The sequence below is a fragment of the Tachyglossus aculeatus genome, chromosome 21 (genome assembly GCF_015852505.1).
Source record: "Tachyglossus aculeatus isolate mTacAcu1 chromosome 21, mTacAcu1.pri, whole genome shotgun sequence".
Classification (NCBI taxonomy): Eukaryota; Metazoa; Chordata; class Mammalia; order Monotremata; family Tachyglossidae; genus Tachyglossus; species Tachyglossus aculeatus.
In genome coordinates, this window is record NC_052086.1 from 19,833,545 (window position 1) to 19,857,583 (window position 24,039).

General features: G+C 48.9%; 1 protein-coding gene across 1 annotated transcript in view; it reads right to left on the reverse strand.

Annotated features, from left to right (window-relative positions):
* Positions 1–4,112: 4,112 nt before the first annotated feature.
* The window catches only part of GAL3ST1 (galactose-3-O-sulfotransferase 1), a 51,201-nt gene continuing 31,274 nt past the window's right edge, over positions 4,113–24,039 (reverse strand). Inside the window, exons 3-4 of the mRNA XM_038763114.1 lie at positions 7,811–7,944; positions 4,113–5,607 (exon numbers count right to left, since the gene is read on the reverse strand). Of these exons, the coding sequence (XP_038619042.1) occupies positions 4,479–5,607; positions 7,811–7,935 (1,254 nt within the window). The 5' untranslated portion in view covers positions 7,936–7,944 and the 3' untranslated portion in view covers positions 4,113–4,478. The remainder of the gene's footprint in view (positions 5,608–7,810; positions 7,945–24,039) is intronic.

Consider the following 24,039-nt stretch of genomic DNA (forward strand, 5'->3'; position numbering starts at 1 on the left):
CCTCCCAGCCTCCTGTCTTGCCCGACTCCAGTTCATAATTCACTTTGCTGCCTGGATCATTTTTCTACAAAAACGTTCCAGAGGTATTTTCCCACTCCTCCAGAACCTCCAGTGGTTGTCCATCCCACTCCGCTTTAGATGGAAACTCCTTAAATGGAAAGCACTCAATCACTTTGCCCCCTCCTACCTCACCTCGCTTTTCTTCTACAATAACTCAGCCCACAAACTAATATCAACCTACTCACGGTACCTTGATCTCTTCTATCTCACCGCCGACCTCTCACCCACGTCCTGTCTCTGGCCTGGAACCCCCTCCCTCCAGGGAGAAGCAGCGTGTTTCAGCGGCAAGAGCTCGATCTTGGGAGTCAGAGGTCATGGGTTCTAATCCCGGCTCCGCCACATGTCTGCTGTGTGACTTTGGGCAAGTCACTTAATTTCTGAGCCTCAGGTACCTCACCTGTAAAATGGAGATGAGACTGTGAGCCAATTGGCAGCTGTGTGCCAATTTTCTGTGCCTCAGTTACCTCATCTGTAAAATGGGGATTAAGACTGTGAGCCCCGCGTGGGACAACCTGATTACCTTGTATCCCCCCCAGCGCTTAGAACAGTGCTCCGCACATAGCAAGCACTTAAGAAATGCCATCATTATATCAGACAAATACTCTCCACACCTTCAAAGCCTTATTGAAGGCACAACTCTTCCGAGAGTTCCTTCCTTGATTAAGGCCTCTTTTCCTTTTCTTCAACTCCCTTCTGTGTCACCCTGACTTGCTCTCTTTATCCATCCTCCCTCCCAGCCCCACAGCACTTACGTACATACCTGCCATTTATTTATTTATATTAATGTTTGTCACCCCCTCTAGACTGTAAGCTCATTTTGGACAGGGAATGTGTCTGTTATATTGTACTCTCACAAGCTTAGTACAGTGCTCTGCAAAGAGTAAGCGCTCAATAAATATTATTGGCTGATTGACTGACTGAATGGCCCTCTCTGGGCACCAGGGTTGAATTTGTGCTCAGCAATCAATCAGTCAACTGTACTTACTGAGCACTTACTGTGTGCAGAGCACTGTACTAAGTGCTTGGGAGAGTATAATATAACAATCTAACAGCTGGTAGATGCATTCTCTGCCCACAACGAACTTACTGCCTAGGGGATTCTGGTCCCATGAGGAACTTTCCATGAGCAAATTTTTCCAATAATGGAGCTGCCCTCTGGATCAAACACCCAGGAGGTTGGTTAGAGCGCCCATTCCAGCCCAGTCATGGTGAAGCTCCGCTTGCTGATCGGAGTCCACCCCTCCAACCTTGGCACCTGAACTAAAACAGCAGCGTGGCTGAGAAGCAGCGTGGCTCAGTGGAAAGAGCCCGGGCTTTGGAGCCAGAGGTCAAGGGTTCAAATCCGGGCTCCACCAATTGTCAGCTGTGTGACTTTGGGCAAATCACTTCATTTCTCTGGGCCTCAGTTACCTCACCTGGAAAATGGGGATTAAGACTGTAAGCCCCCCGTGGGGCAACCTGATCACCCTGTAACCTCCCCAGTGCTTAGCACAGTGTTTCGCACATAGTAAGCACTTAATAAATGCCATTATTATTATTATTGAAACAGGTACGCATCAACCTTCTGTGGTGCACAGGGTTGAGAAGCAGCGCAGCTTAGCGGATAGGGCACAGGCCTGAGAGTCGGAAGGACCTGGGTTCTAATCGCGGCTCCCCCCTTTGTCTGCTATGTGACCTGGGACAAGTCACTTCTCTTCTCTGGTCCTCAGTTCCCTCATCTGTAAAATGGAGATTAAGATGTGGGACAGGGACTGTGTCCAACCTGATTAGCTGGTGTGCACCTCAGCGCTTAGGACAGTGTGTGGCACATAATGATGATGGTATTTGTTAAGCGCTTACTATGTCCCACGCACTGTTCTAAGCGCTGGGGTAGATACAAGGTAATCAGGTTGCCCCACGTGGGGCTCACAGTCTTCATCCTCATTTTACAGATGAGGTAACTGAGGCACAGAGAAGTTAAGCGACATGCCCAAAGTCAAAAAGCTGACAAGTGGAGGAGCCAGAATTAGAACCCGTGACCTCAGAGTCCCAAGCCCGGACTCTTTCCACTAAGCCATGCTGCTTCCCAGCCATGATGCTTCCCAAGCAGCAGTAAGCACTTTACAAGTATCACGTACTTGCACCACGCACATCTAGAGAAGCAGCTTAACAAATACCATTGTTACTATTATGATGATGACTTTTCAAAGGCTGCCCAACACCTGGACTCCTCGCACACCTGGAACTCCCTTACCGTGATTTGGCACTCTCAGCCGCACCCCACCCCACCCCAAGACCACCTCCAACGCAACAGGAACGTGGCAAAGAGACTCGGAAAGGCAGATTGATGAAAGTCATTCACCACGGCAACAGAGAGAAAGCAGCCTGGCCTAGTGGATGGAGCGTGAGCCTGAGAGTCAGAAGGACCCGTGTTCTAATTTCAGCTCTGCCACTTGTCTGCTGTCACCCTGGGCAAGTCACTTAATTTCTCTGTGCCTCAGTTTCCTTATCTGTAAAATGGGGATTAAGACTGTGAGCCCTATGTGGGGTCAGGGACTGTGTCCAACCTGATTAACTTACATCTTGGCTTGTCTTATGCCGTCGAGTTGTTTCATAGCGACACCACAGACACGTCTCTCCCAGAACGCCCCGCTCTCCATCTGCAATCGTTCTTTCATTCATTCAATCGTATTTATTGAGCGCTTACTGTGTGTACTAAGCGCTTGGGAAGTACAAGTTGGCAACATACAGAGACGGTCCCTACCCAACAACGGGCTGGATCCATAGAGTTTTCTTGGTCAAAATATGGAAGTGGTTTACCACTGCCTCCTTCTGTGCGTATACTTGAGTCTCCGTCCTTGACTCTCTCCCGTGCTGCTGCTGCCCAGCATGGGTGAGTTTTGACTTACGGCAGAGGGCCTACCTCAGTGCTTAGTACAGTGCCTGGTACATTGTAAACACTTAACGAATACCATTAAAGATTTTTTTTGAAACCACAAAGAGTCCAGGACCTACAGTATAGTGCAGCAGGCACCTACATATTATTTCCCTTGGATTTAAACCCTTTATTCATCCCACCCTCAGTGCCTCAGAACTTATGTATATAACCATAATGTATGCATTTATATTGTCTGTCTTCCCCTCTAAATGTGATCACCTTGTGGTTAAGGAACGTGTCTAATAACTCTATTATACGGCACTCTCCCAAGCACTTAGTAAGGTGTTCTGCACACATTAAAAGCTCAATAAATCCCCCCCTCTAGGCTGTAAGCTTGTTGTGGGCTGGGAATGTGTCTGCTGATTGTTACAATGTTCTGTACACAGTCAGTGCTCAATAAATATGATTGAATGAATGATTAAATACCACCGATTGACTGATCGATTAATATCCTGAGAGCCAATACACAGGATCAGCATTGGTGCCTCTGCCTGTCTCTCGTGCTCACTCTCACACATACACTGTTGCACTTCGGCCTCGAAGAAGACACCCTCATGGTGAACCCCAACTCCTGAGTGCGTTTCTGACTGAAAAGGCCGCTGCGGACCCTCCGTCCTGGCCTCACTGTGTACACAAAAAGGTTGCCACATTTTGCGCCATTATGCTTAACGTTTGTCCATTTTTCTATCGCCTGCTTGTGCTGCATTCCTTACGAGGGTTTTGCTCGAAAAGAGGCTCACACACGTACCCGCACACATTACACGGAGTAACCCACACCCTGATTTTCAGGCCCACTTCCATACTTCGGCCTCCAGTCCCCACCCAGGGTCAAGGATATCCCATTGTATCATCATCATCATCATCATCAATCGTATTTATTGAGCGCTTACTATGTGCAGAGCACTGTACTAAGCGCTTGGGAAGTACAAATTGGCAACATATCCCATACTAGTTCTCCCAGCCATGCCCACGCTGAGGCTCTCCCTGACCAAGACCAGGCAGTTGTCCCCAAAACAGCAGGGCCGCCCCCATCCACTCCTCCCCGGACTTACCGCTCCCTTGCCAAACATCGAGGAACCACGCAAACCTCTCATTCCTTCCTCCTGAGGCGGCCCCAACATAAGCGAGGGGGGGGAAAAAACCCAGAACTTTTTTAATAAAAACGAACAATTAGTCAAATACTGAACTTGGTTAAGGCATCCCGCCCCTCGGTCCCCGGCGTCCTTCCCGCAGCTTCGGCGGACGGCCTCGGGGCTATCGTCCCGGAATCGCCGGTATGCCCCAGGAGGGCACGTGGCAGGCGGCTGACTGAGTTCAGAGGCAGGAAGGGAGGTGGGGCTCCGTGCCAACGGTGGTTGCCCCCGCTCTTCGGGAAGCTTGGCTCTAGGGAAAGATGGGCAGAGGCCCTCCCACTCGCCTACCTCTATCTCGGCGAAGATCCCAGGCCGGCGGCCCGGCCGTCCGCCGGGGCCACGGAAGCCGGTCTGGGCGGGGGCGGGCATCACCACCGGAGAAATTCCCTGATGCGGCTCCACAGCTTGGTGACCCACAGGTTGACCCCCAGGTCGGTCAGGTACTGGATCTCGGGGGTCAGCATCTTGCGGCAGAGCTGGCGGTGGCGCCGGCCGATGCGCTTCTTCAGGTTGTAGCCGAGGATGGACTTGGCCCCCAGAGGCTGCCAGGGCTGCATGGACGAGTCCTGGATGGCGGCCGCGTCCACGGCCCGCCCGCCGTCGATGCAGATGCCGCGCATGCGCTCGTTCTCCCGCCGCAGGGCCGCCACCTCCCGGGCCATGCGCTCCCACCCGAAGGCCTCCACTTTGCGCCAGAAAGTGGCGTTGAAGTGGTCGTAGAGGCGGGCGTCCAGGGCGTTCCAGGCGGCGGCCCGGCGGTACAGGTCCCCGGACAGGCGGGGCACGTCCGAGGCCCGGCGGGCGTTCAGCTTGAAGTACAGCACGTCCTCCAGCTCCCAGCAGAGCAGGTCCCGCAGGAGCACCAGGGACTCGTCGAAGTACTCCTGCAGCATGACCAGGCCGAAGCGGCGCTCCACCTCGAGGATGTGCTCGGTCACCCGGGGGCTGTCCGGCTCCAGCTCGTTGTCGTAGCCCAGGTCGAAGAAGAGCAGGTTGTGGAGGTAGTGGGCGTTGAAGCCGTCGGGGTCGTAGGCGCGGCGGGGGTCCTGCAGGAAGTTGGCCAGCTTGTCCTCCCCAGCCAGCTTCCAAGTCTGGGGCACCGCCGGCCCGAAGTAATGGAAGGACGACTCGAACAGGTGGGCCGGGTCCCGCAGCACCGTGACGAAGGCGGCGTCCGGGGCCACCAGCCCCCGCACCTCGTCGTAGCAGAAGCGCATGTGGTTACAGATGATGTTGAAGCAGGCCCCGGGACGGTAATCCCGCACCTGGGCCCGCTCGAAGAAAGAAGGGTAGTCGAAGTCGTTGCGCCCGTTGGGGAAGGCGAACCTGAGGCCGTGCTTCTGGCCGAAGCGGAAGAGGATGTTCAGGAGGGTGCTGCTGGCCGTCTTGTGCGTCTTCATGAACACGACGTCCAGCTTCGGCCGGCAGGAGCGGCCGGTGGCGTTGGCCGGCGGCCGGGCCGGCGACGAAGGGCAAGAGGGGGACGCGGAGACGCTCCTGCCGGGGAGGGAAGAAAGAGGGAGCGCATCTAGCTTTAATTCTATTTATTCTGATGACTTGACACCTGTCCACGTGTTTTGTTTTGTTGTCTGTCTCCACTTCTAGACTGTGAGCCCGTTGTTGGGTAGGGACCGTCTCTATATGTTGCCGACTTGTACTTCCCAAGCGCTTAGTACAGTGCTCTGCACACAGTAGGCGCGCGATAAATACGATTGAATGAATGGATGAATAAGGGCTGCCCGGGAGGCAGGCTCCCCACCCGAGCCCGGGGAATCCCGGGGAACCGAAGCGGCCGGGGCAGAGCCGGGCCGGTGGTTGGGGAAGGATCCCCTCCTCTCCCAAGGGGGCACGGCCAGGGACGCATGGGAGGCAGCAGGAGCCTCCGTGGGGCAGTGGCTAATCATAACGGTAATGACTGTGGTATCTGTTAAGCGCTTACTAGGTGCCGGGCATTGTTCTAAGCGCTGGGGGAGATACAAGCTAGTCGGTCCCCGTCCCACCTAGGGCTCACGGACTTAATCCCCATTTTACAGGTGAGGGAACTGAGACCCAGAGGAGGGAAGTGACTTGCCCCAGATCACACGGCAGACAAGAGGCGGGGCCGGGAATAGAACCCAGGTCCTTCCAACTCCCAGGCCTGGGCTCTATCCACTGAGCCATGCTGTTTCTCTACTATCCACTGTGCCAGTGGCCAGGGGAACTTCAATAAGGCAGAAGGGTGGGCAGGCATGGAGGATGGGTGAACATGCCCGGGGGCACATACCTCTCCCTGCCCCCCAACCTCCTCCCCGCTGATGCCACTGCAGAATCTAATCCCGGTACTGCCGCATGTCTGCTGTGTGACCTTGGGCAAGTCACTTCACTCCTCTGGGCCTCAGTTACCTCACCTGGAAAATGGGAGTTAAGACTGCGAGCCCTATATGGGACAGGGGCTGTGTCCAACCCGATGGTCTTGTATCTACCCCAGCACTTAGTACAGCGCCTGGCACATAGTAAGGGTTTAACAAATACCAATATTATTATTATTATTATTAATGAACTATTAGAATCAGGAAGGGCTGGCATGGCTCTGGACGAAGTGAGCCATATAACTAGAATATAACATCAAGGAATCTGGGAACTCCCAGTGAGCAGGTCTCTGGCCAGAGGTACCAAATAAGGGGATTCTAGAGAGCCGATGGATTCTTGGTTGCTGGGAAGGGAGAAGGACTGACAGCGTTAAGACTAGGCAGATAATAATAAGAAGAACAATAATAATCATGGTATTTGTAAGTGCTTTCTATGTGCCAGGCACCGTACAGCGTGGCTCAGTGGAAAGAGCCCAGGCTTTAGAGTCAGAGGTCATGGGTTCAATTTCCGGCTCCGCCGACTGTCAGCTCTGTGACTTCGTGCAAGTAACTTAACTTCTCTGGGCCTCAGGTACCTCATCGGTAAAATGGGGATTCATTCATTCATTCAATCGTATTTATTGAGCGCTTACTGTGTGCAGAGCACTGTACTAAGCGCTTGGGAAGTACAAGTTGGCAACATATAGAGACGGTCCCTACCCTAGGCTCACAGTCTAGAAGGGGGATTAAAACTGTGAGCCCCCGTGGGACAACCTGATCACCTTGTAACCTCTCCAGTGCTTAGAACAGGGACCGTCTCTACATGTTGCCAACTTGTACTTCCCAAGCGCTTAGTACAGTGCTCTGCACACAGTAAGCGCTCAATAAATACGATTGAATGAATGAATTAATGAACAGTGCTTAGCACCTAGTAAACACTTAACAAATACCATTATTATTATTTCTAAGCGCTGGAGTGGATACAGGCTAATCAGGTTGGATACAGTCCCTGTCCCATTCATTCATTCATTCAATCGTATTTATTGAGCGCTTTCTGTGGGCAGAGCACTGTACTAAGCACTTGGGGAGTACAAGCTGGCAACATATAGAGACGGTCCCTACCCAACAATGGGCTCACGGTCTCAATCTCCATTTTACAGATGAGACAACTGAGGCACAGAGAAGTGAAGTGACTTGCTCACTTGCACAGCAGACAGGTGGAGGAGCCGGGATTGGAACCCATGATGGCTTCACCCCGAACGGCCCCATCCAAGCCTGCTCCAGAGCCCTCATTTCACCCCCACTCTTCCAAATCTCCCAGCCAAAGCGTCCCCATCTCCCCCCACCCCTTCTCTGGGGCCAGACGGACTCACTCGGCCACGCCGACGTTCAGGGGTGGGGCAGCGTAGGAGTAGAGCAGCAGCATGAAGCTGGTCAGCAGGACCCCGAGGACCAGGCCCTTCCCCATGGAGTGCCAGTGCTTCCTCTGGGGCAGCATCTCAGTCACCTGACGGGAGACAAGCAAGGAGGCAAAAGAGAAAACGGTCCGGGTGCCGCAAACATCACATACAACGATGCCCCGAAACAGGACGGCCTTCTCGTGGGCACGATGAGGTTGGGACCGTGGGTCCCCCGTTGGCCCTCTGAACCACACATGCGCTCTCAGGTGAATGGAACCATCAATCAATCAATCAATCGTATTTATCTTTTAGACTGTGAGCCCACTATTGGGTAGGGACTGTCTCTATACGTTGCCAAATTGTACTTCCAGAGCGCTTAGTCCAGTGCTCTGCACACAGTATGCGCTCAATAAATACGATTGATGATGATTTATGGAGCGCTTACTGTGCGCAGAGCACTGGACTAAGCGCTTGGGAGGTACAAGTTGGCAACATGTAGAGGCAGTCCCTACCCAACAGTGGGCTCACAGTCTAGAAGGGGGAGACAGAGAACAAAACCAAACGTATTGACAAAATAAAATAAATAGAATAGATATGTACAAGTAAAATAAATAAATAAATCGAGTAATAAATATGTACAAACATATATACATATATACAGGTGCTGTGGGGCAGGGAAGGAGGTAAGACAGCTCCATAGGGCTTCGATTCCAACACTACTAACATCATCTGTTGTTGGATTGTACTTTACTTGTACATATCTATTCTATTTATTTTATTTTGTTAGTATGTTTGGTGTTGTTCTCTGTCTCCCCCTTCTAGACTGTGAGCCCACTGTTGGGTAGGGACCGTCTCTATATGTTGCCAACTTGTACTTCCCAAGCACTTAGTACAGTGCTCTGCACACAGTAAGCGCTCAATAAATACGATTGATTGATTGATTGATTGATCATCTTCTGACCGGACAGACCCCTCCCCGCGCCAGAGGGTACATGGCCTACTGGAAAGAGCCAAGCTTGGGGGATGGAGGACCTGGGTTCTAATCCTGACTCCGCCACTTGCCCTCTGTGTGACCTTGGGCAAGTCACTTCTCTTAGAGAAGGAGCATGGCTCAGTGGAAAGAGCAGGGGCTTGGGAGTCAGAGGTCATGGGTTCAAATCCCGGCTCTGCCAATTGTCAGCTGTGTGACTTTGGGCAAGTCACTTCACTTCTCTGGGCCTCAATTACCTCATCTGGAAAAGGGGGATGAAGACTGGGAGCCCCACGTGGGACACCCTAATCACCTTGTATCTTTCCCACGCTCAGAACAGTGCTTAGCACATAGTAAGTGCTTAACAAATGTCATCATTCTTCTTCTTCTTCTCTGTGTCTCATTTTCCTCACCTCTAAAATGGGGATAAATACCTGTTCTCCTTCTTACGCACACAGTGAGCCCCACACGGAACAGGGACTGTGTTCAACCTGATAATCTTGAATCTACCCAGCTCTCAGTATGGTGTTTGGCACATATTAATCCCTCTATGAATGTTATTATTAGTAGTAAAAATAATAATAATATGCTCTTACTCTAGAAAGCCGAGGCGGGGGGAATGGAGGAGAGGGAGGTGGGGAAGAAGAAGCGCTTGCAGTCTTGGCCGTGAAAGTGCTCCCTGGAGCTGGAGGATGGATTACTTGAAAGGTGGCCATTATCATCATCAATCGTATTTATTGAGTGCTTACTGTGTGCAGAGCACTGTACTAAGCGCTTGGGAAGCACAAATTGGCAACATATAGAGTCAGTCCCTACCCAACAGTGGGCTCACAGTCTAAAAGGGGGAGACAGAGAACAAAACCAAACATACTAACAAAATAAAATAAATAGACTAGATATGTACAAGTAAAATAAATAAATAAATAAAGAGTAATAAATATGTACAAACATATATACATATATACAGGTGCTGTGGGGAAGGGAAGGAGGTAAGATGGGGGGATGGAGAGGGGGCGAGGGGGAGAGGAAGGAAGGGGCTCAGTGTGGGAAGGCCTCCTGGAGGAGGTGAGCTCTCAGTAGGGCCTTGAAGGGAGGAAGAGAGCTAACTTGGCGGAGGGGCAGAGGGAGGGCATTCCAGGCCCGGGGGAGGATGTGGGCCGGAGGTCGATGGCGGGACAGGCGAGAACGAGGCACGGTGAGGAGATTAGCGGCAGAGGAGCGGAGGGTGCAGGCTGGGCTGGAGAAGGAGAGAAGGGAGGTGAGGTAGGAGGGGGCGAGGGGATGGACAGCCTTGAAGCCCAGGGTGAGGAGTTTCTGCCTGATGCGCAGATTGATTGGTAGCCACTGGAGATTTTGGAGGAGGGGAGTAACATGCCCAGAGCGTTTCTGGACAAAGACAATCCGGGAAGCGGCATGAAGTATGAATCGAAGTGGGGAGAGACACGATGATGGGAGATCAGAGAGAAAATATGTGCACATAAGATGGCAACTGACTCCAAACCCCGTGCTCTTTCCACTGAGCTATGCTCTCCCAAGTGCTTTGTACACTAACGATGGCGTTTATTAAGCCCTTACTATGTGCAGAGCACTGTTCTAAGCGCTGGGGAGGTTACAAGGTGATCAGGTTGTCCCCCATGGGGCTCACAGCCTTCATCCGCATTTTACAGATGAGGTCACTGGGGCCCAGAGAAGTGAAGTGACTCGCCCAAAGTCACCCAGCTGACAATTGGCAGAGCCGGGATTCGAACCCATGACCTCTGACTCCAAAGCCTGGGCTCTTTTCCACTGAGCCACTGGATTCTGACCAGGAATCCAGCCAAGACTTTCTCCCATGTCTCCCAGAGCCCAACAGATTCCCACCCCTCGAGCTCCCAGTGGCCAACACAAACTTGCCACAACCAGACCTACGTCTGGGCATAGGACCATCCTCCCCCCTCATCCTCCTCCCAACAGACAATTAGCGTGGCTCAGTGGCCAGAGCCCGGGCTTGGGAGACAGAGGTCATGGGTTCTAATCCCAGTTCCGCCACTTGTCAGCTGTGTGACTCTGGGCGAGTCACTTCACTTCTCTGGGCCTCAGTTACCTCACCTATAAAATGGGAATTAAGACTGTGAGCCCCACGTGGGACAACCTCATTACCTTGTATCCCCCCCGGCCCCAGAACTTAAAACAGGGTTTGGCACATAGCGCTTAACAAGTAGCATCATTATCCAGCGCTTAGAACGGTGCTTTGCACACAGTAAGCGCTTATAACAAATGCCATTAAAAAAAAAATTACTTTTCCTCCGTTCAAAGTTTTATCCAAGAGGCCTTCCCTGACTAAGCCCTCCTTTCCCACTCCTTCCTCTATCTTCTGCGTCGCCCTGACTTGCTCCCTTTATTCATCCCCCTGTCCCAGCCCCACAGGACTTTTTTTTTTATAATGGCATTTATTAAGCGCTTACTATGTGCAAAGCACTAATAATGAGAATAATGAATCATTATAATGACATAATGAGAAGCAGCGTGGCTCAGTGGAAAAGAGCACGGGCTTTGGAGTCAGAGGTCACGGGTTCAAATCCCGGCTTCACCAATTATCAGCTGCGTGACTTTGGGCAGGTCGCTTAACTTCTCTGGGCCTCAGTTCCCTCGTCTGTAAAATGGAGATTAAGACTGTGAGCCCCCCATGGGACAACCTGATCACCTTGTACCCTCCCCAGCGCTCAGAACAGTGCTTCGCACGCTTAATAAATGCCATGATTAATACTAATAATAATTATGGTATTTGTTAAGCCTTTACGCCGTGCCAAGCACTGTTCTAAGCAGTGAGGTAGATACGAGCTAATCAGGTTGGACACAGCCCCTGTCCCACATGGGGCTCGCAGTCTTAATCCCCATTTTATAGATGAAGTAACTGAGGCCCAGAGAAGTAAAATGAGTTGCGCAAAGTCACACAGCAGACAAGCGATGGAGGAGGGATTAGAACCCATGACCTTCCAATTCCCAGGCTCGCGCTCTAGCCACTGGGCCAGGATGCTTGCCAGTGGAGGCTGCTGGGGGCAGGAGGAGGGAGAAGCAACGTAGCCTAGTGGATAGAGCACAGGCCTGGGAGCAAGAGGACCTGAGTTCTAATCCTGCCTCTAACCACTTCTCTGCTATTCATTCATTCAATCGTATTTATTGAGTGCTTATTGTGTGCAGAGCACTGTACTAAGCGCTTGGGTGCTATGTGACTTTGGGCAAGTGACTCGACTTCCCTGTGCCTCGGTTTCCTCAGCTGTAAAATGGGTATTAAATCCTCCTCCCTCCCACCTAGACTGTGTTCAACCCGATTCCCTTGTATCTATCTATGCAGAGAAGCAGCGTGGCTCAGAGGAAAGAGCCCGGGCTTTGGGACTGTCTCTATACGTTGCCAATTTCTACTTCCCAAACGCTTAGTCCAGTGCTCTGCACACAGTAAGCGCTCAATAAATATGATTGATGATGATGATGGAGTCAGAGGTCATGGGTTCGAATCCCAGCTCCGCCACCTGTCTGCTGTGTGACTTTGGGCAAGTCACTTAACTTCTCTGAGCCTCAGTTACCTCACCTGTAAAATGGGGATGAAGACTGTGAGCCCCACACGGGACAAGCTGATCACTTTGTATCCCCCCCAGCGCTTAGAACAGTGCTTTGCACATAGTAAGCGCTTAACAAATGCCAACATTATTATTATTATTATTATTATCCAGCCTCCAGTGGGGCTCCTCTAGGCCGTGGCCAGGAGCAAGTTGGGCCAGCCCCCTCCCCATCCCATCCCCGGCCGCAGCCAGGGCGGCCACCACAGTTCCTCCTCGGGGCCCGGGGCCACCACAGTTCGCCCAGCTCGCTCCTGGCCTTAGGAGCCTTGGCGGGGGCCTCGACTGTAGGACACACAGGGCTCAGTTGATGATGACCGTGGTATTTTTTTTAAATGGCATTTATTAAGCGCTTACTATGTGCAAGGCACTGTTCTAAGCGCTGGGGGCATACAAGGTGATCAGGTCCCACAGGGGGCTCACGGTCTTCACCCCCATTTTACAGATAAGGTAACTGAGGCCCAGAGAAGTTAAGTGACTTGCCCAAAGTCACACAGCTAACCAGTGGCAGAGTCGGGATTCGAACCCATGACCTCTGACTCCAAAGTCCGTGCTCTTCCCACTGAGCCGCGCTGTATTTGTTAAGTGCTTACTGTGCGCCAGGCACTGTATTAACCCCCGGGGGGGATACAAGCTAATCAAGTTGGACAAAGTATCTGTCCCACATGGGCTCACAGTCTCAATCCCCATTTTACAGAAGAGGTAACTGAGGCACAGAGAAGTGAAAGGACTTCCCAGACTGAGCCCCCTTCTTCCTCTCCCCCTCCTCCCCCTCTCCATCCCCCCCCGCTTTACCCCCTTCCCTTCCCCACAGCACCTGTATATATGTTTGTATGTATTTATTACTCTATTAATTTATTTATTTTACTTGTACATATCTATTCTATTTATTTTATTTTGTTAATATGTTTTTGGTTTTGTTCTCTGTCTCCCCCTTCTAGACTGTGAGCCCACTGGTGGGTAGGGACCGTCTCTATATGTTGCCAACTTGGACTTCCCAAGCGCTTAGCACAGTGCTCTGCACACAGTAAATGCTCAATAAATACGATTGATTGATTGATTGATTGATTGATTGACTTGCCCAAGGACTCACAGCAGACAGGTGAGGGAGCTGGGATTAGAACCCATGGCTTTCTGACCCCCCTAGGCCTGTGCTCTATCCACTATGTGGGCCCAGCCTCCTAGAACCCACCCTTATTGATTGATTGATTGATTGATTAAGCGCTTACTATGTGCAAAGCACTGTTCTAAGCGCTGGGGAGGTTACAAGGTGATCAGGTTGTCCCATGGGGGGCTCACAGTCTTAATCCCCATTTTACAGATGAGGGAACTGAGGCACACTTATTGTATTTAAGTGTTTATTGTGCGCCACGCACTGTTCTAAGCAGTGTGATAGAGACAAGGGAATCAGGTTGAACACAGCCTAGGGGGGAGGGAGGAGGATTTAATGCCCATTTTACAGAGGAGGAAACCAAGGCACAGAGAAGTCGAGTCACTTGCCCAAAGTCACACAGCGGACAAGTGGTTGGAGCCAAGATTAGAACTCAGGTCCTCTTACTCCCAGGCCTGTGCTCTAGCCACTGGGCAATACGGCTTCTCCCTTCCTGTGCCCCTTTAGTGGGTGGCGAAGAGGGCAGACCTGATGCAGGGAAGCAAGGCCTGGGGATGGAAAAGCCCTAGAGAATCAATCAATCAATCAATCAATCGTATTTATTGAGTGCTTACTGTGTGCAGAGCACTGGACTAAGCGCTTGGGAAGTACAAGTTGGCAACATATAGAGACGGTCCCTACCCAACAGTGGGCTCACAGTCTAAAAGGGAGGGGGAGGGGGAGAAGCAGCGTGGCTCAGTGGAAAGAGCCCGGGCTTTGGAGTCAGAGGTCATGGGTTCAAACCCCCCTCTGCCAATTGTCAGCTGTGTGACCTTGGGCAGGTCACTTAACTTCTCTGGGCCTCAGTTCCCTCATCTGTAAAATGGGGATAATAATAATTATTATTATTATTGTTGGGTAGGGACTGTCTCTATGTGTTGCCAATTTGTACTTCCCAAGCGCTTAGTACAGTGCTCTGCACATAGTAAGCGCTCAATAAATACGATTGATGATGATGATGATGATTATGGCATTTGTTAAGCGCTTACTATGTGCAAAGCACTGTTCTAAGCGCTGGGGAGGTAACGAGGTGATCAGGCTGTCCCACGGGGGGCTCACAGTCTTAATCCCATTTTACAGATGAGGTAACTGAGGCACAGAGAAGTTGAGTGGCTTGCCCAAAGTCACACAGCTGACAGTTGGCAGAGCGGGGATTTGAACCCATGACCTCTGACTCCAAAGCCCGCGCTCTTTCCACTGAGCCATGCTGCTTCTCGGGGATGAAGACTGTGAGCCCCCTGTGGGACAACCCGATCACCTTGCAACCTCCCCAGCGCTTAGAACAGTGCTTTGCACATAGTAAGCGCTTAATAAATACCATTATTATTATCATCATCATTATCATTATTATTATTATTATTATTATTATTATTCCCAGAGGACTCCCCCTGTCCCCGGGGTTCCCCATGGAGCAGGGTGGGGTGGGGCTCTTTCCTCCTGCAGGCTCTGGGGTCCCCAGCTGGGAGGGGCAGCCAGGGAAAGTGAGGCAGGGTCCCTCCCACCCCCTAGTTCAACCCCCCAGAAAACTGACCTGAAGCCTTAGCCTGGAGGGAATCAGGGAGGAAGCTCCCACTCCTTCCAGGGTTGAAGGAACAGTTTGTGTCTATGTGGGTGCAGAGTGGGAGCGCTGTAGGAGGAGCAGAGAGGCCCCCCACGAAGGGTGGAGTCGTCCAGAATGTAGGAGCTACTTCTTGGGACACTTGGGCCCCTAAAGGCATCCAGGCCCAGGGCTGGTGTGGCTACAAGCCCACAGTTTCTCCCGCGGGTAGATTTTGCAGTCTGCAGGCAGGCCCAGGGATGCTCCTCCTCTTCCTCCTCCCGCCTCCTCATTCATTCATTCAACCGTATTTATTGAGCGCTTCCTGTGTGCAGAGCGCTGTCCTGAGCGCTTGGGAAGTACAAGTTGGCAACACGGGGAGACTGTCATCATCATCAACCATCGATCGTAATTATTGAGCGCTTACTGTGTGCAGAGCGCTGTACTGAGCGCTTGGGAAGTACAAGTTGGCAACACAGGGAGACGGTCATCATCATCAACCGTATTTATTGAGCGCTTACTGTGTGCAGGGCACTGTACTGAGCTCTTGGGAAGTACAAGTTGGCAACACAGGGAGACGGTCATCGTCATCAACCATCGACCGTATTTATTGAGCGCTTGCTGTGTGCAGAGCGCTGTCCTGAGCGCTTGGGAAGTACAAGTTGGCAACACAGGGAGACGGTCATCATCATCAACCGTAATTATTGAGCGCTTACTGTGTGCAGAGCACTGTACTGAGCGCTTGGGAAGTACAAGTTGGCAACACAGGGAGACTGTCATCATCATCAACCATCGATCGTATTTATTGAGCGCTTACTGTGTGCAGGGCACTGTACTGAGCGCTTGGGAAGTACAAGTTGGGAACACAGGGAGACGGTCATCATCATCAACCGTATTTATTGAGCGCTTACTGTGTGCAGAGCGCTGTACTGAGCGCTTGGGAAGTACAAGTTGGCAACACAGGGAGACGGTCATCATCATCAACCGTATTTATTGAGCGCTTACTGTGTGCAGAGCGCTGTACTGAGCGCTTGGGAAGTACAAGTTGGCAACACAGGGAGACGGTCATCATCATCAACCGTATTTATTGAGCGCTTACTGTGTGCAGAGCCCTGTACTGAGCTCTTGGGAAGTACAAGTTGGCAACACAGGGAGACGGTCATCATCATCAACCGTAATTATTGAGCGCTTACTGTGTGCAGAGCACTGTACTGAGCGCTTGGGAAGTACAAGTTGGCAACACAGGGAGACGGTCATCCTCATCAACCATCAACCGTATTTATTGAGCGCTTACTGTGTGCAGAGCGCTGTACTGAGCGCTTGGGAAGTACAAGTTGGCAACACAGGGAGACGGTCATCATCATCAACCGTATTTATTGAGCGCTTACTGTGTGCAGAGCGCTGTACTGAGCGCTTGGGAAGTACAAGTTGGCAACACAGGGAGACGGTCATCATCATCAACCGTATTTATTGAGCGCTTACTGTGTGCAGAGCCCTGTACTGAGCTCTTGGGAAGTACAAGTTGGCAACACAGGGAGACGGTCATCATCATCAACCGTAATTATTGAGCGCTTACTGTGTGCAGAGCACTGTACTGAGCGCTTGGGAAGTACAAGTTGGCAACACAGGGAGACGGTCATCCTCATCAACCATCAACCGTATTTATTGAGCGCTTACTGTGTACAGAGCGCTGTACTGAGCGCTTGGGAAGTACAAGTTGGCAACACAGGGAGACGGTCATCATCATCAACCGTAATTATTGAGCGCTTACTGTGTGCAGAGCACTGTACTGAGCGCTTGGGAAGTACAAGTTGGCAACACAGGGAGACGGTCATCATCATCAACCGTAATTATTGAGCGCTTACTGTGTGCAGAGCACTGTACTGAGCGCTTGGGAAGTACAAGTTGGCAACACAGGGAGACTGTCATCATCATCAACCATCGATCGTATTTATTGAGCGCTTACTGTGTGCAGGGCACTGTACTGAGCGCTTGGGAAGTACAAGTTGGCAACACAGGGAGACGGTCATCATCATCAACCATCAATCGTATTTATTGAGCGCTTACTGTGTGCAGAGCGCTGTACTGAGCGCTTGGGAAGTACAAGTTGGCAACATAGGGAGACGGTCCCTACCCAACAGTGGGCTCCCAGTCCTGGAGGCTCAGATGTTAGCAGCAGGCCCAAAAAGAAAGCAGACCAGTCCTGATGGGAGCTGGGGCTACTTAGAGACCACACCTGCCTCTTCCTCTGCTTCCCCTCCCTCATTTTGCAGAAGCAGCCGCCCCGGGGGCGGGAAGAATGGGTGCAGACTAGATGGTGCCTCAGCCTTCCACCCTCGTCAATATCCTCTTCCAAAAAAAAAAAAAAAACCCTTTGTAATTTAAAAGACAGTTGTTTCGTTAAATAAATAAATAATATAATGGCATTTATTAAGCGCTTACTATGTGCAAAGCATCTTAACTCTTCTCTCCCACCCACTAAGCACTTAGGTACTACCCTCCCACCCCCCCCTCATTCATTCAATCATATTTACCGAGCGCTTACTGTGAGCCCACTGTTGGGTAGGGACCGTCTCTATATGTTGCCAGCTTGTACTTCCCAAGTGCTTAGTACAGTGCTCTGCACACAGTAAGCGCTCAATAAATACGATTGATTGATTCAATCATATTTACTGAGCGCTTACTGGGTGCAGAGCACTGTACTAAGTGCTTATGATGGGGTCACGTTGGAGTCACTACCCTCCCACCCACCCCCATTCATTCAATCATATTTACTGAGCACTTACTGTGTGCAGAACACTGTACTAAGTGCTTATGATGGGGTCACGTTGGAGTCACTACTCTCCCCCCCCATTCATTCAATCATATTTACTGAGCGCTTACTGTGTGCACAGCACTGTACTAAGTGCTTATGATGGGGTCACGTTGGAATCACTACCCTCCCACCCCTCCGCCATTCATTCAATCATATTTACTGAGCACTTACTGTGTGCACAGCACTGTACTAAGTGCTTATGATGGGGTCACGTTGGAGTCACTACCCTCCCACCCCCCCTCATTCATTCAATCATATTTACTGAGCGCTTACTGTGTGCACAGCACTGTACTAACTGCTTATGATGGGGTCACGTTGGAGTCACTACCCTCCCACACCCCTCATTCATTCAATCATATTTACTGAGCGCTTACTGTGTGCACAGCACTGTACTACTTCCCAAGCGCTTAGCACAGTGCTCTGCACACAGTAAGCGCTCAATAAATACGATTGATGATGATGATGGTAGGGTCACGTTGGAGTCACATGCTGTTTCAGCCCCGTGCACCATGGAAAGTTGTAGACATTGTTTGAGCGTAGGCGGTCCTGTTGCCATGTTTGGAATAGGCCTTAGACCCTGCGGCCCATTGGCCGGGTCATTCATTCAATCAATCAATCAATCAATCAATCATATTTATTGAGTGCTTACTGTGTGCAGAGCACTGTACTAAGCACTTGGGAAGTACAAGTTGGCAACATATACAGTCCCTACCCAACAGTGGGCTCATTCATTCAATCATATTTACTGAGTGCTTACTGTGCGTGGAGCACTGTACTAAGCGCTTGGGAAGTACAAATTGTCAACACACCAAGACAGTCCCTACCCAACAACGGGCTCACAGTCTAGGAGGGGGAGACACACAACAAAATAAGTAGACAGGTGTCAATACTATCAGAATAAATAGAATTATAGCTGTATACTACATCATTACTATATACACAAAACATCTTTACATACGTTACATTGGTCCCGGGGAACCAAACCAAATGAGGAGACGGACACGGCCCAGCCCTGCACCAAATCTGCACTAATCCAGTCCCTGCTGCGCCAATTCTGCACCCATCACCGTGATCAGCAACCAGAAAGTATCAACATCAACATCATCATCAATCGTATTTATTGAGCGCTTACTATGTGCAGAGCACTGTACTAAGCGTTTGGGAAGTACAAATTTATTTTATTTTGTTGGTACGTTTGGTTTTGTTTTCTGTCTCCCCCTTTCAGACTGTGAGCCCACTGTTGGGTAGGGACTGTCTCTATGTGTTACCAATTTGTACTTCCCAAGCGCTTAGTACAGTGCTCTGCACATAGTAAACGCTCAATAAATACGATTGATGATGATGATGATGATTGGCAACATATAGAGACAGTCCCTACCCGACATTGGGCTCACAGTCTAAAAGTATATAAGCTTGTTCCATCGGGCACTCGGGACGCCTCTTCCTCAAGGAAAGGAGTCCCTCGGTTGTGTTACCCCCTATTCGATCTCACCCACAAACCATTAAAACTTTTAATAGTCACATGCTGTTTTGACTAATTCTTTAGCCGGGTGGCGATCCATAACCGCCGCCGCCATCACTTATACAGTCAATCATATTTATTGCTTTTTTCCTCTCCTTCTCCCCATCCCCGCCCGCCCTGCCTAATTCCCCTCCCCACAGCGCCTGTGTTTATGTTTATACAGATTTATTACTCTAGTTAGTTTACTTGTACATGTTTGCTATTCTATTTATTTTGCTAATCATCACCATCATCATCAATCGTATTTATTGAGCACTTACTGTGTGCAGAGCACTGTACTAGGCACTTGGGAAGTACAAATGATGGGCATCTAGCTTTATTTCTATTTATTCTGATGACTTGACACCTGTCCATATGTTTTGTTGTCTGTCTCCCCATTCTAGACTGTGAGCCCATTGTTGGGTAGGGACTGTCTCTATATGTTACCGATTTGTACTTCCCAAGCGCTTAGTACAGTGCTCTGCCCACAGTAAGCGCTCAATAAATACGATTGAATGAATGAATATGTCTGTACAGATTTATTGCGCTAGTTATTTCACTTGTACATATTTGCTATTTTATTTATTTTGCTAATGGTGTGCATCTAGCTTTATTTCTATTTATTCTGATGACTTGACACCTGTCCATATGTTTTGTTGTCTGTCTCCCCATTCTAGACTGTGAGCCCATTGTTGGGTAGGGACTGTCTCTATATGTTACCGATTTGTACTTCCCAAGCGCTTAGTACAGTGCTCTGCCCACAGTAAGCGCTCAATAAATACAATTGAATGAATGAATATGTCTGTACAGATTTATTGTGCTAGTTATTTCACTTGTACATATTTGCTATTTTATTTATTTTGCTAATGGTGTGCATCTAGCTTTATTTCTATTTATTCTGATGACTTGACACCTGTCCATATGTTTTGTTGTCTGTCTCCCCCTTCTAGACTGTGAGCCCATTGTTGGGTAGGGACCGTCTCTATATGTTACCGATTTGTACTTCCCAAGCGCTTAGTACAGTGCTCTGCACACAGTAAGCGCTCAATAAATACGATTGAATGAATATGTTTGTATAGATTTATTGCGCTAGTTATTTTACTTGTACATATTTGCTATTTTATTTCTTTTGTTAATGGTGTGCATCTAGCTTTATTTCTATTTATTCTGATGACTTGACACCTGTCCATATGTTTTGTTGTCTGTCTCCCCCTTCTAGACTGTGAGCCCATGGTTGGGTAGGGACCGTCTCTATATGTTACCGATTTGTACTTCCCAAGCGCTTAGTACAGTGCTCTGCACACAGTAAGCGCTCAATAAATATGATTGAATGAACAAATGAATGAATGGGCACTTACTGTGTGCAGAACGCTTTGGAGAGTACAATATAAACACATTTACTGCCCACAACAAACCTACAGTCTAGACACTTACACGCCTTTACTTCTCTTACCTGAAATTTACTTCAGTCAATCAATCAATCAGTGGTATTTATTGAGCACTTTGTGCAGAATGCTTGGGAGAGTACAATATAAACACATTTCCTGCCCACAACAGGCCTACAGTCTAGACACTTGCATTCTGTTACTTCTCTTGCCTGAAATTTATTTCAATGAGTCAATCAATCAATGGTATTTATTGAGCACTTACTGGGTGCAGAGGACACTTGGAAGAATTCAATATAACAGTGTTCCCTTCCCACAATGAGCTTACAGTCTGTGTCTTCCCCATCAGACTCCAAGTTCCTTGCAGTCAGGGATCGTAACTACCAACTGCATTGTACTGTGCTCTCCCAAGTGCTTAGTACAGTGCTCTCTGATAATTAGGCATTCAATAAATACCATCAGTTGATTGAATAAATGATTGATTCTCTAGACTAAATAACGCTAATGGCTGTAACTCACTGAAAAGCAGCATGGTGAAGTGGATAGAGCATGGGCCTCAAAGTCAGAAGGTCATGGGTTCTAATCCCTACTCTACCACTTATCTGCTGGGTGATCTTGGGCAAGTCACTTCACTTCTCTGGACCTCAGTTATCTTGTCCGTAAAACGGGGAACTTGAGATTGTGAGCCCCACATAGGACAGGGACTAGATCCAGCCCGATTTGCTTGTAACCACCCCAGCGCTTAGAACAGTGCCTGGCACATAGTAAGCGCTTAACAAATACCATCGTTATTATTTAGCCCAGAGGTCTTCAACCAGGGCTTTGAGTCCCTCTGAAAATTACCTGGACAAAAAGGAAAAAAGAAGAGGAGAAAGAGATAAGGGAGGTCGGAGAGAACAAAAAGGAGATCTTAGTCTTCAGTAGGTTGTCAACAAATACCACTGATGAATTCAGCTCCGTACCCAGTACCTCTAGACTGTAAGCTCATTGTGGGCAGGGAACATTTCTACCAACTCTGTTGTACTCTCCCAAGCGCTTAGTACACTGCAAGTACTCAATAAGGTCCATTATTGAGCACTACTGCTCAACTCTTCCGACCATTTATTCCAGCTCTCACCAACACACACACACACATGATCTCCCCTAACCTATACAACTCTGGGGCCACCAATTAATTAATCAATCTGTATTGTTTATTGAATCTTTCTACGTGCAGAGCTGAGTCTTCTAGACTGTGAGCCCACTGTTGGGTAGGGACTGTTTCTATGTGTTGCCAATTTGTACTTCCCAAGTGCCTAGTACAGTGCTCTGCACACAGTAAGCGCTCAATAAATACGATTGATTGATTGATTGATTGATTGATTGGGAAAGGACAATACAAAAGAGACCCCCAAAGTCTGGGCCCTCTCCACCTGACCCAAACCATCTTGGCAGAAATGCATCCTTACCTAAAGAAGCAGTGTGGTCTAGCGGGAAGAGCTTCTCTAGTCTGTAAAGTCCTCCTCTACTCTATAAATTCCTCCTTTAGTCTGAAAACTCCTCTAGCCTATAAACTCTAGTCTATAAACTTCACCTCCACTCTGTAATCTCCTCTCGTCCTCTAGTCTATAAAATCCTCTAATCTCTAAACTCCTCCAGTCTACAAACTTCTCTCTTATCTGAAAGGTCCCTCCAGAGTACTGGAAACTCTCCAGGTGTGACCTTGAGAAGGGACTGGAATAACAGTGATGATAATAATACTAATAATAATAATAATAATGGTGGTATTTGTTAAGCACCTACTATGTGCCAGGCACTGTATTAAGCCCTGGGTAGATACAAGGTAATCAATCAATCAATCAATCAATCATATTTATTGAGCACTTACTGTGTGCAGAGCACTGTACTAAGTGCTTGGGAAGTACAAGTTGGCGACATATAGAGACAGTCCCTACCCAACAGTGGGCTCACAGTCTAGAAGGGGGAGACAGAGAACAAAACCAAACATATTAACAAAATAAAATAGACTAGATCTGTACAAGTAAAATAAATAGAGTAATAAATCTGTACAAACATATATATACATATATACAGGTGCTGTGGGGAAGGAGATAAGACTTAAGACTGTGAGCCCCATGTGGGACCCGATTGTCTTGTATCTACCCCAGCACTTAGAACGATTACTGACAAATAGAAAGTGCTTAACAAATACCACAATTATAATTATTATTACCACTTATCTGGGGTTGATTTTCCTAACAGACAATCACTAGAACTGGGGCTTTCAAAAATGCTCAGAGACATAAGTAGCTGACGGATGATGCTCTCTATGCCTGCCCTTTCAAAAAGAGAAAAGACTAAGAGCAGTAATAGTAATATTTATTGACTGTAAGCTCTTTGTGGGCAGGGAACATGTCTACAGACTGTTATAGTGTATTATCCCGAGCACTAAGTACAGTGCTCTTCAGATAGTAAGTACTCAATAAATAGCATTGATTGATTGTTAGTGAGTGCTAATTTTGTGCAGAAAACTAATTAAGAGCTGGGAATTGGACATGGTCCCTGTCCCTTGAGGAGGGGAGGGAGGGAGGGGGCTGCGGGGTTTCACAATCTGAAATTAAAAAGCAGGGGAGGGGACTGGAGAGGGGAAACAAAGCGTGCTGACACCTTATCACCACACGATTCCACAGTGACAAACTGATTAAAAACAAACAAACGAAAACACTAGAGGCCCTGGGAGGCAAGGACATCCAATTATTCTGTGTTAGCTCTAGAGAAACTATAATCAGGTTGAACACCACCCCTGTTCCACATGGGGCTCACAGACTTAATCCCCATTTTACATATGAGATAACTGACGCGTAGAGAAGTGACTTGCCCAAGATCACACAGGAGGCAAATGGTAGAGCTAGGATTAGAACCCAGTCCTTCCGATGGCCAGGCCCATGCTCTATCCACTTGACCACACTGCTTCACTAGGCACTAATAGAAGTACTATCAATCAATCAATCAATCAATCAATCAATCGTATTTATTGAGCGCTTACTGTGTGCAGAGCACTGTACTAAGCGCTTGGGAAGTACAAATTGGCAACATATAGAGACAGTCCCTACCCAACAGTGCGCTCACAGTCTAAAAGGGGGAGACAAAACCAAACATACTAACAAAATAAAATAAATAGAATAGATATGTACAAGTAAAATAAATAAATAAATAAATAAATAGAGTAATAAATATGTACAAACATATAGAAGTAGTACTGATAGCAT